Consider the following 18,522-nt stretch of genomic DNA (forward strand, 5'->3'; position numbering starts at 1 on the left):
CACAGTAAAATAAAATTTGCAAACCACCACCAACTCCCACTATTTCAGGGGTAATTTAATTGTCTAGCCTTAAGTTGACCTTAATTTTCTGACCAAAAGCAATAATAAAAGTTCTACAGAAAACACAAGTTTTGTTTGGCCTTTCAATAATAATCTCTACAGGAGCAATTTTCTAGCGACAACTAAAGCATATCACTGGCCTGAAGCAACTTGTGCCAAGTTCCTCACATCCTCAGTAGGGAGCAAGTGGTGGGAGTGAATCAAGAGCTAACTATTTGCTTCTAACATTCACGGTAACAGTTTGAGGTAGATGGTACTGATCATCATTTTATTTCCAGCTATCCCTTTTTTTCTACTCCCCCAGTTATGGACATATTTCTTGAAATATACACTTGTGTGGTCCTGCAATGCACAGAATTCTAAAAAGGATTGTTGTATTCTAATTTCTGAGAGCTTGGTTTCCAACAAATGGGGAATATTTTCTGATTGCAGGTAATGTGAAGATTTTTTGCTTCTCCTAGACCAAATAATTCAGCTAAGCAAAGATTCTGTTTTATTTTCAACTAAGTCTGCTATGTCATTCTCAAAAGCCGATTTGTTCTCATGCTTTGAGGTCATTACACATTTAGTCATCTTATGCCTGATGTATAGATGTTTGCTTAGACTATGAGCATCTGCAATGCATTAAGATGATGACATGACATACTTTCATTCATATATGTTCTTATATGATGCTTCAGAGTTTGAAGTGGGGCAGAAAAAAAGATAAAGAATTGGAGGAAGATAGTCAGACAGCAAAAAATATTTCTATTACTTGGTGACTTAATAAGCCAGCTTGAGTGTCAGTGATAAAGCTTGCTCTCTGCTGAAACAGAGCACATCAAGAACTTTGTCCTGGAGGCAAACATCACATCATATTTTTTCGTTTTATGGTTTAGATGTTTTCTCTGCAGATGTAAACTGGGGTAGCTTTTCACTTTCTACACATGCAAGGGTGACTGCAGAAAATATTCCAACATTATTTAGAATAATGTAAATTCAACATGATTTACCCAAACCCTAAAGTCATGACATCACATTTTCATTATTACACATTTTTGCTTAATGAAGTCACCAGGTGTTGATTCACAGTCTTTTTTCCCCACCCTCTCCAAATTCTGTGCTTTTATATTATGATGAGACCTGAGATTATCATCTCTGTGTGAAGGTTGTTTCTATGTTAGTATATGCTTAAGTCATGAACATTATAAAAGATAAATAAAAACCCCCATCACAATCTCATGGCCCTTAATACCAGGCTGTAGTCCTATCCTCTTCCATCCTTAAAAGCCTGACAATATGACAAACTTGACATGCTATCACAGAACACAGTAACAGACTGCTCTCACTCATTCCTTGCCATCTAGATAGTGGCTTTAACCAGTCAAACTTCAAAATTGCCAAGCACAGGGGTGCCTAACAACATCACTTTTTAGTGACAACCTGAGGGACACCCAACAAACCAAACAGGAAAACATCCTGATTTATTTCACAAGGATGCCAAACAGCAAGCTGCATCTAATCAAGATGAGTCCAGATAAAGGCTAATAATTACAGTCCATGAACTGATTGAGGCTGAGTGGAAAGTTGTATCCAGATGGAAAAACAACCATCATCACTTTTGTAGCAAGTCAGTACCGCTTTCCACAACATGGGGGAAAAACACACTGATCAAATTTGTTGAGCTACATTAAAGAACCACAACAAGCAAGAAAGCCAAACTTGACATAAATTTAAAATAGTAACAATGAGAAAAGCTGATTACAAATGAAAACATGTGCCAATGAAACCTAGAATAAAAAAGACATGCCTTGTAAATAAGAGTAGATGAAAAATATAATCAATGAACTAAAGCAGGATGCTTCAGCAGGATGCAGGATACTTCAGCCAACTTGGTAGGCAAAGATGTAAACATAGTCTGTTCTGTTTCCAGGTTTCTCATGGGTCTATTATTTTACTCTGATGCTTGGAAGATGAATTCATCTTAGGAAAAAAATCTGTTATCAGAGATGCTGCTCTAGACATGATGCCTTGATGCTTCAAGACTATTTTCTTCTTTCTCAGTACTTTTTCTCCTTTTTTTTTTTTTTTTTTTTTTTTAACAGAGAGTCTAGCTTGGTAAGTCAAAATAACCAAAAAGAGTGTCCTAAATGCCTTGATACTTTTCCCCTTTCTTTTTCTTTTTTTCCTATGTTTGTTTAATCTGTAAGGAAACAGGCTTGGATACCCTGCAACAATAGCCCCAGTTAATTTCAAATATTTGTTCCTCTTTTTACCTCTCAAATATAATTTTAACTTGCAAAAATGACTGACAGACTATTAAAAAGGCCTCCCAAAAACTCTGTACAATGGAAAGAAAAGTGTATGAGATGCTGTTAGAAATAGAATCTTCATTTAATATGTAAGAATTGAGACAATTAAACCATTTTTAGGCAAGGGACTCAAATATTATTATTGAAAGCTTTATGCAATGAGATTACAGTAGGTAAGGTCTCTATAATTGTCATTAAACAACTTAGCATTGCCTAATGACAAAATTTTGTTTCTTGCATTTAAATATGTATCAGTTCATTCTATTCTAGTTAACAACTAAAAACATTAACTTCTTCCCTAAATCTTTACTTTATTGAATTAAATTGCTCTACATTTTGTTTCACATATACTTTTTATATACATATATATATATACATATATATATGCATGAATAAAAGTTCTGGTACCTTGGACGTTCAGTAATACAGTTCTCAGTTAAGAATTCTCATCTGAGAGAACTGACTATATGGTTACCAGCAATAGAATCAAACATTTACCGTTTCTAGGGCACTTTTCTTTAGGATGTAGTGATGGCCATGTGTTTCTACATATGTCATAGTATAAAGCATTCAATTGACCCACTATTTACAGAGAGAAGAGAGAAAAGTCACAGGATACAACAGTTTTGGTTGTTTAATGTCTTCTCACAAACTTATTGCAGTAATTATTATATGTGCCACTTCTGTTAAAAAAAATGAAGAGAGAAGGGAAGGAGGACAGTGGGCAGAGAAGTCACCTCATACATTTGACCTTAATGAGGCAGGCTATGAATAGTCACAATGATTCTTCAAACTGTTTGAAGATGAGCAGTTGAGGCAAACGAATTGTACCAGAAAGGAGGTAGGTTAAGTACCTCAAATGGAGCCATTATGCTTGCAGCTATTTGGATCCTGAAATGAGATAAAAGCTGTATCATGGAGGCATAAAGACTTCAGGACAAATATTGTGATGAATTTTGTGATCAATATTTGTGATATAGTATATTAAAGGGCTAAAGACAAAATTTCTCAACAAATAATTTCAGTGGCTTTTCAGGATATTGTCCTTGCCCCAGAAGGCTTACAGTCAAGTCAGAATGAAGCTCCCTATCCAACATTTTGCTCCAGTAAAACTATAGCACATTAATTGTGAAAGTAAGCCACTTTGTTTTGATATTAACTTTGCCAACTTTGTGGACTTGCTTTCTCAAGGAATGGAACTAGCAAGTTGAACTTCACATTTTCAGTCATTAAAATGTTCTCTGCTTGCTAGCTTCAACTCAACGAAAAAAGGTGAATTTAATGCGCATTAGTATCTTGAGTAGTACAGTAATTTCACGAATACAAGCCGCAGCAAGAAGACTAAAATTTTGGTGGAAACCCGGAAATGCGGCCAATATTCCGGTGCGGCTAATCTATGGACAAAAATGTGATATCTGCCCTTACCTAGTATCATGCTGGTCCAGTCCCGAGCCAAAACAGTCTGAAATCCATGGTTTCCCGTTGTTCTGACGATGAACCAATCAGAGAACAGCTTATTGTCTGCCTGTGGATGGTGGCGTTACTGAGGGGCGGGGGTTGTTATCGGGGTGAGTTACCTCGGCAGTTCGATAAAAGTGTGTGATATTTCTCTGTACTTTTTAAAGTGTTTTCAGTCTTGTGCGGCTACGGGGCTGGCTGGGCTCGCAGGGAGAGGGCTGGGGGAGCCTCTCTCCCCTCAGGGAGAGGGGTAGAACGACCACTCGGCTCGCAGGGAGAGGGCTACAACGGCCGCTCCCCCCGCGGGCTGCGAGGGCTACAACGGCTGCTCGGCCACGGGGCTGAGAGGGCTACAACGGCCGCTCCCCCCTGCGGGCTGTGAGGGCTACAACGGCCGCTCCCCCCGTGGGCTGCGAGGGCTACAACGGCCGCTCCCCCCGCCCGGCTGCGAGGGCTACAACGGCCGCTTCCCCCGTGGGCTGCGAGGGCTACAACGGCCGCTCCCCCCGCCCGGCTGCGAGGGCTACAACGGCCGCTCCCCCTGCCCGGCTGCGAGGGCTACAACGGCCCCTTCCCCCGTGGGCTGCGAGGGCTACAACGGCCGCTCCCCCCGCCCGGCTGCGAGGGCTACAACGGCCGCTCCCCCCGCGGGCTGCGAGGGCTACAATGGCTGCTCGGCCACGGGGCTGAGAGGGCTACAACGGCCGCTCCCCCCTGCGGGCTGTGAGGACTACAACGGCCGCTCCCCCCGTGGGCTGCGAGGGCTACAACGGCCGCTCCCCCCGCCCGGCTGCGAGGGCTACAACGGCCGCTTCCCCCGTGGGCTGCGAGGGCTACAACGGCCGCTCCCCCCGCCCGGCTGCGAGGGCTACAACGGCCGCTCCCCCTGCCCGGCTGCGAGGGCTACAACGGCCCCTTCCCCCGTGGGCTGCGAGGGCTACAACGGCCGCTCCCCCCGTCCGGCTGCGAGGGCTACAACGGCCGCTCCCCCCGCGGGCTGCGAGGGCTACAACGGCCGCTCCCCCCGTGGGCTGCGAGGGCTACAACGGCCGCTCCCCCCGTGGGCTGCGAGGGCTACAACGGCCGCTCCCCCCGCCCGGCTGCGAGGGCTACAACGGCCGCTCCCCCTGCCCGGCTGCGAGGGCTACAACGGCCCCTTCCCCCGTGGGCTGCGAGGGCTACAACGGCCGCTTCCCCCCGCCCGGCTGCGGGGGCTACAACGGCCCCTCCCCCCGCGGGCTGCGAGGGCTACAACGGCCGCTCCCCCCGCCTGGCTGCGAGGGCTACAACAGCCGCTCCCCCCGCCCGGTTGCGAGGGCTACAACGGCCGCTCCCCCCGCCCGGCTGCAAGGGCTACAACGGCCGCTTCCCCCCACGGGCTGCGAGGGCTACAACGGCCCCTTCCCCCCGTGGGCTGCAAGGGCTACAACGGCCGCTCCCCCCATGGGCTGCGAGGGCTACAACGGCCACTCCTGTGCCAGCACGGAGATGTGGCTCCCCTCGGAGCTCAGCTGCCTGCCTGCGTGGCTAAGTGGCTGTTTAAAGGCAACACGGATCCATTGGGAATGCTCGCAAAATGACCACACTATTGTTCCTGTCTTTTTCGGCTTGTAAATAAAGGGTGTGTCTTTTTTCACTTGGAAACAATGTTTCCGAGGTCGGCAGTAAGCCAGTAAGCCCCGGCAATCCCGCAATTGTGTTACTAAATGACGACTTTGTGAAAGTTCGCTGCAAACTAAAGTGCGGCTAATATTCCGGGTGCGGCTTATCTATTAACAAAGGCAACAATGTTGCCAACACACCAGCAGTGCGGCTTATATTCCGTGCGGCTTGTATTCGTGAATTTACTGTAATTTAATATGGAGATATTTGTTTGCCATAGTGGAAGAATAGGAACATTCAGATTTGCCTCTCAAGACTAGACAGAAAAATATAGTTAAGAAACCTACCTTGCCATATTTTTTTTTTCATTTAGTATACCCCACTGACCCATCAGTATAGCTAAATTTGTATGTTACTTAGTTTTATGTTCACCAAAAAAAATTAATTGTAATTTAGCTAATTTAAGTATTTTTCAAATGTAGTTCTAGCAATACCACAGACCTGCACAAGCTGGATACTAAAATTTTTTGAGAATTCTGCTCTGATTCTCTCATGCTTTAGTGCTTTTTGTTAAATGACAAGATATGTATCATTGCTACAGAGTTCTACAGAACTGTGTTACTGATAAAGCAAAGTATTCAAGTAATCTTCCCTACTCTAGTATGCATGCTGCTGCTAATACCCTATATAGATACGGAAAAAGATTTAGGGTGTTGTACTAAAATTTCAGCTCTTTACCCTCCGATCTTAGGGCCTCAGATGACCATTAATCAAAAGAAAATAAAAACTGTGACAGCTACAATGTATAGGCACTACACAGTATGTACACAGGTGATGAGCTTTACTCAGCTGGGAACAACTGTCAGTTTTAGAAGCACAGATTAAAATTACTTTCCATCAATTTTCACATATCTCTTGCAGTCATTTGCATGTAATGAAGAAATAGTTGGTTTAGGTTTTTATTTTTAAAACTGCAACATGTTATTACTGCAAATTGCCTTTTTCTTGTAGCAAAGAGCTGCTGATGAGAGCAATCCAGTTAAAACAGAAAACTGCATTTTTCCAAGTGAATGAAATAATGTATCCTAATGTTCACGATCTCCATGCATTGGTTAGGAAAAGGTCACATTTATATATTCTGAAATTGTTTTGTAGACGAGAAACGTTCGTAAAATTAAATTATTACTTTTACTTTTCCTTTTTTCCCTCTCAGTGTTGAAGAAGCTACTAGGACCTTCTGTTGTATTTTGCATTTAACACAAATGAGCAATGCTGCAGTACTGGATGAGTGTACTTTTCTGTGCCTAACCCCACTAGGGCAGTGTACTTATTTTTAATTTACAAATTTACACTTGAAGTGTAACCAAAACCTATAGTAAGCACTGAACAAGGCAGTTCTGAATAGCAGAAATCATTTAAATGACAGCATTCTTGGCCTTGTTTCCTGCAGTGACTGCCTGATTAGTTACTGATGCTGTTCAAGGTGCTAGTTATGATTTAAAAAGCTCTAAATGGATCAGGATCTGAAAGAGTGGCTTTACACTTGGGTCTCAGGACAGAGGGTTTGGCCTGTCACTCCAGCTCGAATAGGATTTACAGCACTTCTAGATCTTAGATTAGGCTCCTTTCTAGGTGTGCATTCATCATACAAATGCAGACATTAATGGTAACACGGAATAGTGGTACATTGCCCTGTTCTCCAACAGGCTGTCTACCCATGAGCACTTGATCTGGAGTTTGCTGCATGTGCCATGATCCCTCCCCATCTCTCCCATTCCAGTTGGATACAACTCATCCCACAGCCCCAGACATATCCAGGTTTCTGGTTCCAGAATAGTTGTAGGAGCTTCAGCATCTATGATCTCTAAAAAGTCAGAGGAAATCCTGCTGCTGATGGAGTCTGAGGACTCAGGCATACGCCAGATTTCCAAGGCAAACAGAATGAAATTCAAACTCGTTATGCAGACATTTGGGGAAAGTCAGAGTATGTGTTTACCTTATCAGCTACCCAGTATTTCATATCAGAAAAAGTGCTGAGACAACTGCTATGCATTAACAGAAAAAAGAAATAATATATTCTCAGTGCAGAAAATTGCCATTTTTCACTATCATATTTTCCTGCCTCATTATGGCAACACAGATGACTAATATTGGATACTTTTGGTAAGAATACAAAACTAGTCTTAAAAGCATGAAACAATAAAAGCATGCAACAAAATCAAAGTAAATTAATGTAGTTATAAATATTATCTCCAGCATTTAACTGGTGTTAGAAGGACATACCTAGTTTTAAAGACAAAACAGACAATAAACAAAACTCAAATGTTTTGCTTCTTTTGTAATTAATTTCTATTCCCTGCCTGTGGTGGTATGCTGCCTTCTACAATGCCCTATGAACAACAGATACTACTGAACTCCACTAGGTTGATATACAGCAGTTTTGGTAAATATCTATATCTATCGACTTCTTTGTGCATCTTTAAAAACTTTTTAAATGATGCAACACTAAGGATACAGATACCTATTAAGACTAATAGGTGCAATTCAAAAAACTTACTAAATGGCTTAACTATTGCCTTGCTCAGTCTATCCTGAATAGTGACTGCATATTTGACGATCCCTGATGAAAAGCTCTTAGTATTTTTTTTCTTTTAACAAGAATATGAAATATGAACAGCCTTTTTCTCCTAACTAAATTTTAAAATACCCCAAAAACAAAATCTCCCCTTCATTCAACTTAATTAGTAAATACAATGCAGTTACCTGTCATGTTGCAGTAAACTTTCAAAGGTCCCAGTGTCCCACTGCCATCTGGATCTATCCAGTAGTAGTTTGAAGTTTTGCCCAGGTGTTTGTATGCTTCACAAGACAGTTCATAAATAGCTGAAACAAAATAAAACAGAACAATAACAATAGTTATAACTTGGGAGGAAAAAAAATCTTAGGACAATTAATGGATCCTATTTATATACAAAGAATCATACCTTTGATATTAAAGCAATATCACTGAGGTTCACAGAAAAAAAAAGCATCTTTCCAAAATTACAGAAGTGATTAAATCTTGCAGCACAAAATTTCTGCTTTTGTAATGTGAGGAGAAGTCAGAATAGGAAGAAAATTCTAACAGCTTGGGGAGAGAGAGGAAAAATAACACTTTTCCCAGAGTATATTTACTGTTTCACAATACAGTTCATAATGTTGTTTATATTCTTGTTTATGTTTCTATTACTTCTATTGATACAACATACTTTTAAACATACTTTTACCCTTAAGCTTTTCTTCAAGATATATTAAAAGAGCTTATGACTTTTCTCTCGGTAAATTTTGTAATTGTTCATTTTACTACAACTCAGAATAATACTGACTTTCAAAACTGTAAAATTTCTCCCTACCTTCAATACCTGTCTCTACACAGCTATGCAGTTAAAGCTATGCAATTACTCTATTACATACATACAGAACTAATTCTCTGGCCCAGCAAGGTCTGAAATGTCACGATCAACTTTAATTGATTTGTCACACAGGTTTGTTTCAATTTTTCCTTGAATATTGTTTTCTATTTCAAGTCATAAAATTGTTTGTCAAATTGGGTTATGATGAATAGTTCAGACATAATTATAAGCATGGCCGGTAGAATCTTTTCTAGCAATTCCCATATTTTTGTAGCAATGTAGAATTTCTACAAAATTGTGTGCATTAAATATGAATAAATAATTTTATGCTAAGAAAAAGTAAAACTGATACTTTATAGAAATTGTTGTGTATATATATAAGTATAAAAATGGTGGATTACATAAGTACTTTCCTGTACAATTCTTTAAAAAGGAATGTGTGATGCTGTTTGTTTTTAAGGACCAAATGGCACAGCTTTTTTGTTTGGAACCAATCAATCAGCTCCTGAAAGAAATGAAATGTTTGTTTAACCAGACTTCAGATCCACTCTAAAAATTCATGTAATTTGTTGGCAATTCTTGCAAGCAATCTCTTTGCTAGGACTGACTTTATTTCAAATATCCATAAGGACAAGCTGCTTTGCTGGACGCTGATGATGATGAGTGACTGATCACACACACACATTTAAAGCCGTCTAATCACATATCAAGACACGGGAAGGAAAATGCAGTTTAAAAAAATATCAAATGTTGATGTGGCATGAATGCAAGGCTAAAGGCTTTTATTTATCTACAATTTCCTTGTGATGCTATAAGAGAAGGAATTTCCTGGAAAGTTTTATGTGCTCATTAGAGGACATAAAGTAAATTTTATACAAGTAGATGACACTTTAATTAAATTTTAAAACATTCTAAGCCATTTCCCCTTTCTCCACCAACAAAGGTCAACATATGCTTCCATTATCAAGGAGACTCAATGACTGTTTTCAGGCACTTCATGCAGAATTCATAAGGAATTCATCACCTATTTTGTTCAGAAGTATTTCCCCACTCTCTACACACTATCTAAAAAAAACCCCAATCATAAAATACTAACTCTGTCAATGTATAATTGTTGTGATACCGACTAGCAAATTTTAATGGATGCACTCCAGGTCATGTCAATAAGATAAGAAATATTGTTTATGATCTTAATCAAGTCTTGTGGTTTTATTTTTAAACTCTTTCAGAAAACCAGGGGAGCTTTGTCTCTGTAGTAATTAGACCTTTATGTGAGGCCATATGACAATTTTATACAAATTTTCTGCTTTTGAGAATGCAGGCTAATTTTTGTACAGAAATACTGCTACAACTCAGAAAACAGAATTAAAGAGTGTTATACGGAAGTCAAATGTTTTAATAAAAAATTAAGGGATATAAGTGTAGCACCATTCTTTCTTCTGTTCCTCGGGAATGGGAGAAATAGAAAGTGGTACATAGGTATTAGGTTTATAGCACAGAAAAGCCTGCTTTTTAGTAAGTTTGCATTGTTAAACTTCAACATTATTTTGAACATTAAATGATAGAAACTAAGATCGCTCTTTCAATGAAGGCAAAAGAATAGGATATTCTAAACAAATTCAACTTATAGCACTGATTCCACTAAGGGAAATAGGAAAGAAAAATAAACAAAAAAAGTGGAAGAACTGAGGACACAAGGGCAATAGATTTTTGCTTTCCAAGCCAGTAGAAGTGAAATGCCAAAAATGTATATTTGCTTTTTTGGTACCTGGTTCAAATATACAACATACGTAGTCATAAGAGACTTCAGAACAGTATTAAACTTCAAAATCTTCCAAGTTAAATGCAAAACTCACATGCACCCTGATGTCTGGATAAGCTTTTTCTAGCATAATAAATCCAGTTGTCATGTCATTATAGTTTTTCAAAGGCCACTTATATTCTTTCCAAGGAGAATAGGGGGGGGGAAAATCCCTGCAAACAGCTTCTTCACTCTTTAAATGCTTCCATATTGCATCAAAAATGGTCTACAAGCTGCAAGAGGTGAAAACCTGGTCAGAACAGTGATCCAAGTTCTTAAGAGTTAGGAAAAAAGTATGCACAAAAAAAGAATGAATAGCCTTCTAACCAAAAAATGCAATAGCCTTTTAAAAGTTTAATCTCCTGAATAATACAGATCAGAGACCACCAAATCAATTTGAAAGGGTTTTCTGTGTTCCAACACGAAGATGAAAAGTTTTAGAACAAAAGGAAAAAAAAAAACCAAACAAACAAACAAAAAAACCCCAAAAAACCAACCCCATATAAATTTCACTATATCTTTTGGTGTGAAGCATCAAGCTTCTCTAAGGTTCTTGGTCTAGGCAGAAAATCCAGTCATTTTAATTAGCTAACAAATGCAACTACAAATGCGTTTTGAAGTTCACCATTAACTAAGCTAACATTCACAACAGTGGATTTGAATGAACATGGCTTGAGGGGAAAAAGTATATTTTCTTAGAAAAGCTTGATTAGGTAAGTAGGCTAAGGGAGAAAGAACAGTCTAGAGTGAAATAAACACTAACAACAACCCTTGAAGCTGCACAGACTTTAAGAGCATTTTCATTGCTGCCTTTACTTATGGGTTATGAACACCAAAGGGGATGTGGTGATGGATGGGGAAGTCAACACTCATTTCTCTGTTTTTAGGATCCTCTATTTTAAACATTAGAGGAAAAGAAAATAGTTCAAAAAAGACTTAACATAATAGTTTTTTTCTAGCTCAAGACTGTTAGTCAAAAGTTAGAAAGAATCATTTTCTCTTAGATTTCAGTGGCTCATAAGTGATTGTGTGAAACAGATGTTCTCACTCCTGTTTTACTTTCTGACTTGTGTAAAGATCAAGGGATAGTTATTCTGCACAGGTGGCACAGCTGTTGGCTATCTCAAAAAAGCAGAATAGCTGAATGACAAAAAGGATTTAGAAACTCTGTGGCCCTATATGATGTTCCCATAAAATTTCATTAGCACCTTGGTGAACTACAGTTTTTCCATCACTGTGCAAAAAGGCACCTTTAATTTTAGGGCTGACAAATAGCCTCCTTTTATAAGTGCAAGCTCATTATAAATAGATCACCTAGCATGACAGTCTGCACTATGTGGCTCAATGAATGCGTTGCAATATGTTTTGTTTCTGTCACTGAATGTGGTTGATTCAGGGAATAAACTCCTTTAAAAACCTGCTAATATAGGAGTAAATCTCAGCTTTACAGGAACATAGCAAACGTGTAGCTACAGAAAAATGGATGGAATTAAATGACAGCAAAAGTGACAAAACCAGGCAATGCATCAGATCCAAAAAGTCCAGCTATGTCTCTCCAGCACTTTCAAATTGGAAAAATACTGAAAGTTAAATAGACCGTGAGGTGCTTGGGTGCTTGGGTTTATGTAACTCAAGCTTTTCAACTCTTTCAACTCTTTAGCTCTGAAAGCACAAACATACAATGAAGGGGGAAAAACCTCCACGCTTACTCAAGGAATAGTTGCACACTGAAATGGCATACCTGAAATCTATTTTAAAATAATAAAATATGTTGTTGCTTTATTATAGCATATATACAGAAGATAACTGGAAAATGGAAAATGTTTAAAAAATAAATTTTTATACATCAATACATACACACTGTAAATTCCTGTTCTGTCATCAGAATTTTCTCCCTGTGCACATCCACATTAAACCTATACTCATAATTTACTCATTGCAATGCTATATGATGGTGAAATGATGTCTTACAATTATTTTAAGATAAGTTAAAAGAACTAGATATTTCATCATAGTCAAAGCAAGATATATATGAGAGAAAAATACCCTTCTGTATTCTGAAGGAATACACATAGTCACTGGGTTGCTGTACTACCTCAAGTATATTAAAAAGTTTTGAAAAAGCTCCACAAAAAGCCAAAATGATGCAATACTACTTCAATGTTCTTGCTGTTCTGTAGGACAATGTCTGTAATGGTCGGAACTAAACCTTATGTCTGCCAGTGTTTTCAAGTCTGGATATACAAATTCTGTAGTTTGGAACTCAACCTTATAATGTCCAAGAAAAGGAAAAGTAAAGTAAATTTTAAAATTCATTCTCCAGTTATAGTTAACTCAAAATAAGCATATGTACAGTTAAAGTCAGACAAAAGTAAGTGTGAAAAAGTATTTACAGTAAATTCACGAATACAAGCCGCACTGAGTATAAGCCGCATCTCTGGGTGTTGGCAAATATTTCGGTTTTTGTCCATAAATAAACCGCACCTGAGTATAAGCCGCTCTGTCGTTCGCAGCGAGGGCGGGGTTTACTGACTGAGCTAAGGCTGTGCAGGCTCGGCCCGCTAGGGGCCGCTGACGGGGCCAGGTGGCCCAGCCCGGTGCTGCCGCTCGGGGCCGGCCGCCGCTGCCACTGGGCTCGGGGCCATCCGCCGCTGCCACTGGGCTCGGTCACCCCGGGTCGGCGCTGCCCCGCGGTGGCAGGCAGGGACGGAGCTTCCCCCGCTCCTACGGCAGCGGCCGCGGGCGGGGATGGAGCTTTCCCGCGCCCATGGTGTCAGCGGTGGGCGCGGACAAAGCACCCCGCCTCCTCCCCGGGCCACAGCAATGGCTGCACGGGGCTCCTGTCGGCTCCCCGAGACGCGGCAATGGCGGCGCGTGCTTCCACCTGCCTCCCCGGGCAACAGCAATGGCTGCGCGGGGCTCCCGTCGGCTCCCCGAGCCACGGCAATGGCGGCGCCCCCCCCCATGTCGGCTCCCGGAGCCGCGGCAATGGCGACCTTCCCCCGCCCCGTTGGCTCCCGGAGCCGTGGCAATGGCGGCGCCCCCCCCCCGTCCTCCCTGAGCCGCGGCAATGGCGGCGCAGGGCTCCCGTCGGCTCCCCAGGCCGCGGCAATGGCGGCGCGGCCGCCCCCCTCCTCCCCGGGCTGCGGCAATGACGGCGCAGGACCTCCGTCATCTCCCTGAGCCGCGGCAATGGCGGTGCGCCCCCCCCCCCCCCCCCCCATCCTCCCCTGGGCTGCGGCAGAGGAGGGAAGAAGAGAGCTCTCCCACCTCTCTCCCCGCCCCCCATGCTGCCTGCAGGGAGCCAGGGCAACACAGTAACACTGTAACAATAGCGGAATGCCGGTTTTTACTGGCAGGTGCTTGGCTCGGCGCCCTGGCTGGCACGTCTGGGGTTGTAAATGTCAGAAAATTATTCACATATTAGCCGCCCCCGACTATTAGCCGCACTTCCGGGTTTCCACCAAAATTTTTGTCAAATTGCTGCGGCTTGTATTCGTGAAATTACTGTACTTTTATATCTCAAACTGTGAAAAATAACCATTTCAGATATGACTTTGAGATGAAATATTTTCTTATGTATCTTTTACCAGGTTCCCAAATGTTAGGGGTGCCATTGCTTATTTGCTATTGGAAAATAAAATGTGGTTGGAAACTTCTGTTGAACATTCCTTTGCCCTCTCCACTTTTTTAGGCTGCTAGTTTACAGAAGATCACAACCCCCTTCACCTGTGACAGCTGAAGAAAAAATTAACCACAAATCAAAACCCAAGGACAATCACCCACTACCACCATCTGAAAAACGTCATTAGTCAAACACTGACAGAAGGAGGTAATGAGAGCTAAGGAAGAAACCATCACCATTCTGATAGAGAATTGCATATGTATCTAAAATTCTTGGAGCTATTTGAATACACTTCTACTTAGTGTATGCACACTCATCTGGAAAAGAGCTCCAAAATATTAAAAAGATCTAACACAATCTGCTCCTGCACAGAGAAGGTTCTAAGGTAATCAAGGCCTCTGTTTTGGGATTTTTTTCTTGTCATTTTTACTTATTACACAATGATCTTAATGTAAAAGGCCAAAAGATAATGAAACACCTGGTTTGCTTTCTACATACTGCCGAAGACCCCTTTTAAAAAGTCTTTCTCGATTAAAAAGTGTCTTGGAAAACAACAACCTCTTCTAAATAAAAGGTGCCAGGTGAAGAACAAAGATTGTTGTAACCCAATACCCTACTGTTTTAAGAATGGTACATCCCTTTAACCCTGTAACCCCTACAAGACCAATGGATTGACCCCTGCAAAGGGATTGGCCTGAAGCCAAGGCTGACCCCTCCCCTTTCCTGACCCAGAGAAAAACCCTGAGCCCACGTGTGGACTCTCTCTTTATCCCCATCTCCCGCTCTGACCACATGGAAGTCTAAGAATAAAGCAGAATACCAACCCTGGGAGATAGAACCTCTAATATCTTTCTGTTTTACATGAAACAGCATCCAAGGCCAGCTCTGCAGGTATTTGGGGAGCAGACCAGGCCCCAAGGGTGCTGTTTCAGTTCGCGCCCGGAACGTGGTCTTTTTTTTAATTAAAATCCACGTGAGAGGCTGTGCCCTTAGAGGGTTAAAAAGCCGACGGGAAGCCCAACTACCCTGCGGGCGAAACTTGCTTTCTAGCAGGTCTAGCTTAAGGGGACGAAACCGGTAAACCATCCAGCAATAGGGAGGTCGGTTTTCAGGAACAGTTACAAAGTACAGTTCTTCAGCTCCTCGGTACTTCGCAGAGAGTGGTAAGTATAAATTTTCCTCCGTGGGGAGGGGGATTTTGAGGTGCTTTTTCTGTTACATCAAGGTGCCGAGAGGAGGGCTGCACAGCATCTGCCCTGGGGGTTTTGGAGCTGTATGCAGCCGGAGACACTGGTGGGGGTAGCAAGGCCGCCTTGAAACAGTTTCTGCCGTGTGTACAGTATCACGCCAGACAGCTGATTTCAAAGAGAGGCGCCGTTTTTGCTGCAGCCTGTGATTCTCTGTGGGGGGAGGTGCCAGTTTTGCTGGCAACTAGCAGTCTTCTCTTACTGTGTTTTAACTGTACTTTGTAGTGATATATTAGAGTAAATTGCTGTGAAAAATATGGATACACAGCAATCTACTTTGCAACAGAGCGTGGCTTCACAAATTAGAGAACTTTTAAAAATTGCAAATGTGATTATTACTAACAGAGAACTACATAGATTTGCTAGGTGGCTGTCTGTAGAAAGATCTGATCTTAATTTGGCAGATATGAATTCGGTTTTCTTTTGGAATGAAATTGGAGATTTATTAACTTTAAAAGTCGAACATGGAGATAAAAAAGCCTTAATGTTCATCCCAATATTTTTGCAAATTAGAAAACTGTTACTTCAAACAGGAAATAACAGGCAGCCACAGCAAACTTCTTCAGAGTCAACCAGTTCTTGTATCTGTCCCTCTACATGTGTTGTTCCCTCTTCACCTAAGAAATCTGACTCCTCTGTCTCTCTAACTCATGCTGACAGCCACGTGTCCTTTACTACTGAGGCTGAAAGCAGACCCCAAAATGGCTCCAGCCACATGGCATTAAACTCTTCTTCTTCCCATAATACTCCTTCTCCCTTGATAACACCCTCAGACCTCTCTCCAAACTCATCCTCGCCTCTGGGTATTCAGGACTGTTCTCTCTCTACCCGAGCTTTGCCATCCCCTCCCCCAAGCTATCAGGCTAGCACAGAGGGGGGTGGGGGTGGGTGTGGAAGAACTGGTTTTACAAGCTTTACACAACCTCCCTCTGAGATAAGGCCCTCGGCACCGCCCATCGCTCAGGACACTGTCTCTGTGGAGGCACATTATCAACAGATAACACAGCCCAGAATACAGCCCATCCCTAAAACCCCGATTCTGGAAACTCAGATACCGTCTGTGGCTCCTGTCATTTATATGGGTAAGAGAAATGGCAGGAGAACATATCAGCCACTACCATACCAAGATAAAAAGGAAATTTGTAAGATTCAAAGAGAATTTGGCAGACACAGTGAAATGTTTAAAGGATTTTTAAGAGCAACATTTAGTTCTCATGAGATGGTACCTAATGATATTAAGGATTTATTCAGATGTTTACTTTCAGCTTTGGAATTCGACTTGTGGGAAAGTATTTGGAAAAGATCTTTAAGAGTACTTTTGCAGGAACTACAACAAAGCCCAGAAAGTGCAAAAGATGAGGATGATAATGATATTACACAGGAACACCTAACAGGAGAGGGACAATTTGAGAACCCTGATAAACAGGCACGTTTATTAACTAAATTTGTTTTGGATAAGATCTCTCTAGCAGCAGAAAAAGCTTTCCATCAATTACCTACTGCTGAAGTTACAGGTAGTTATGTTAATATTAAACAGTTTCCTTCAGAAAGTTTCTTGCAGTTCCTGGATCGCCTCCGTGCACAGGTGGAGAGACAAGTCTCGGACCCAAAGGTGCAGGCAGAGCTACTAAAGGAGATGGCTCAGAAAAACGCTAAGGAAGCATGTCGCAGAATCATACTTAGTCTTCCCCTCGACCCACCACCTAGCTTAGCACAGATGATAGAAGCCTGCACCAGAAAAGCAGAACTGTTCAGTGCACCAGAGAGGAATCCAGGACCAGCACACTCACGATCTGCAGCAGCTATGACACCAGGACCAAGGAAGCAACCGTTACCTCCACAGCAGCTGCATCACATCACCTGCTTCCAGTGCAAGAAAACAGGACACTATGCAAGGGACTGCCCACACAACCAGAAACAGAAGAAGATCAACAAACAAAAAAACTAGGTGTACAGCGCGTACCCGCCATAAATACCATAACGCGCAAAGATATAAATACTGCGGGTTCCACACGGGAAAAAACCTCTCTCTTTAAAACTAAGGGGGAGGACGGGACAAATGGTGTGGGGGTTAATGATAGCATTAATGTTAAATATTCAATTAGCAAGGGTTGGACGCCTTTTGGTCGTCTCAATCTTAAGACCGCTAAAGGTGTTTGTTTTATGTCAACAGAGTGGACAGCAATTACAGTGGATCTGTCTAGCACTTCACTGGACCTGACGCTGTTGCATTTGGAACTGCGCTGTGAGTATTTAGTTATGGGGGACACAGCACACACACCCTTGGAGATGGAATTACTTCCATTATCCAAGAAGGAAAATGTCTCAGGTTTCGTTCTCTTAGCACGCTGCTCACAACCACCTTATTACCTGAACGAGGGGCAAATCCTCGCCCAGGCCATCCCTGTTCCAAAGGAAATCACAGCAGAAGGAAAATCACCTGAAGTCTATTGGGCAGAGGTGGTGGGTGAGGAAAAACCCTCTGTGGCATGCAATCTGACCCATGGTTCAGACCATCTCCATGTGGAGGGGGTGCTGGACACAGGAGCAGATGTGACGATCATACCCGAAAGGATGTGGCCGTCGCAATGGGAATTGTAACCCGTGGCAGGCAAAATCCAAGGTATAGGGGGAATCAAATTGGCAAAAATATCAAAAAGCATCGTGCAAATTGAGGGGCCGGATGGAAAAATAGCTAGTGTCCGTCCATTTGTTACAGACTATAAGTGCCCCCTGTGGGGAAGAGATACCATGTCTCAGTGGGGAATGAAAATGGTAATTCCCAAAAATTCTCAGGATTTTTAAAGGTGGCCACTGAGGAGCGCCCTGCCCACAAATTGACATGGTTAGATGATTCTCCAATCTGGACAGCTCAGTGGTCGATGAGTAAAGAAAAACTTAAGGCGCTGGAGGAGCTTGTAGCAGAACAATTGGCAAAAGGACACATAGAAGAAACTACAAGTCCTTGGAATTCCCCGGTATTTGTAATTAAGAAACCAGGGAAGGACAAATGGAGATTGTTACATGATCTCCGGGAAATAAACAA

At 42.1% G+C, this 18,522-nt stretch overlaps 1 protein-coding gene across 1 annotated transcript in view; it reads right to left on the reverse strand.

Annotated features, from left to right (window-relative positions):
- The window catches only part of CNTNAP2 (contactin associated protein 2), a 1,181,910-nt gene that overhangs the window by 355,095 nt on the left and 808,293 nt on the right, over positions 1 to 18,522 (reverse strand). The window contains 1 exon segment of the mRNA XM_033052691.1: positions 8,175 to 8,294. Within this exon segment, the coding sequence (XP_032908582.1) occupies positions 8,175 to 8,294 (120 nt within the window).

The sequence above is a fragment of the Catharus ustulatus genome, chromosome 1 (assembly GCF_009819885.2).
Source record: "Catharus ustulatus isolate bCatUst1 chromosome 1, bCatUst1.pri.v2, whole genome shotgun sequence".
NCBI lineage: Eukaryota > Metazoa > Chordata > Aves > Passeriformes > Turdidae > Catharus > Catharus ustulatus.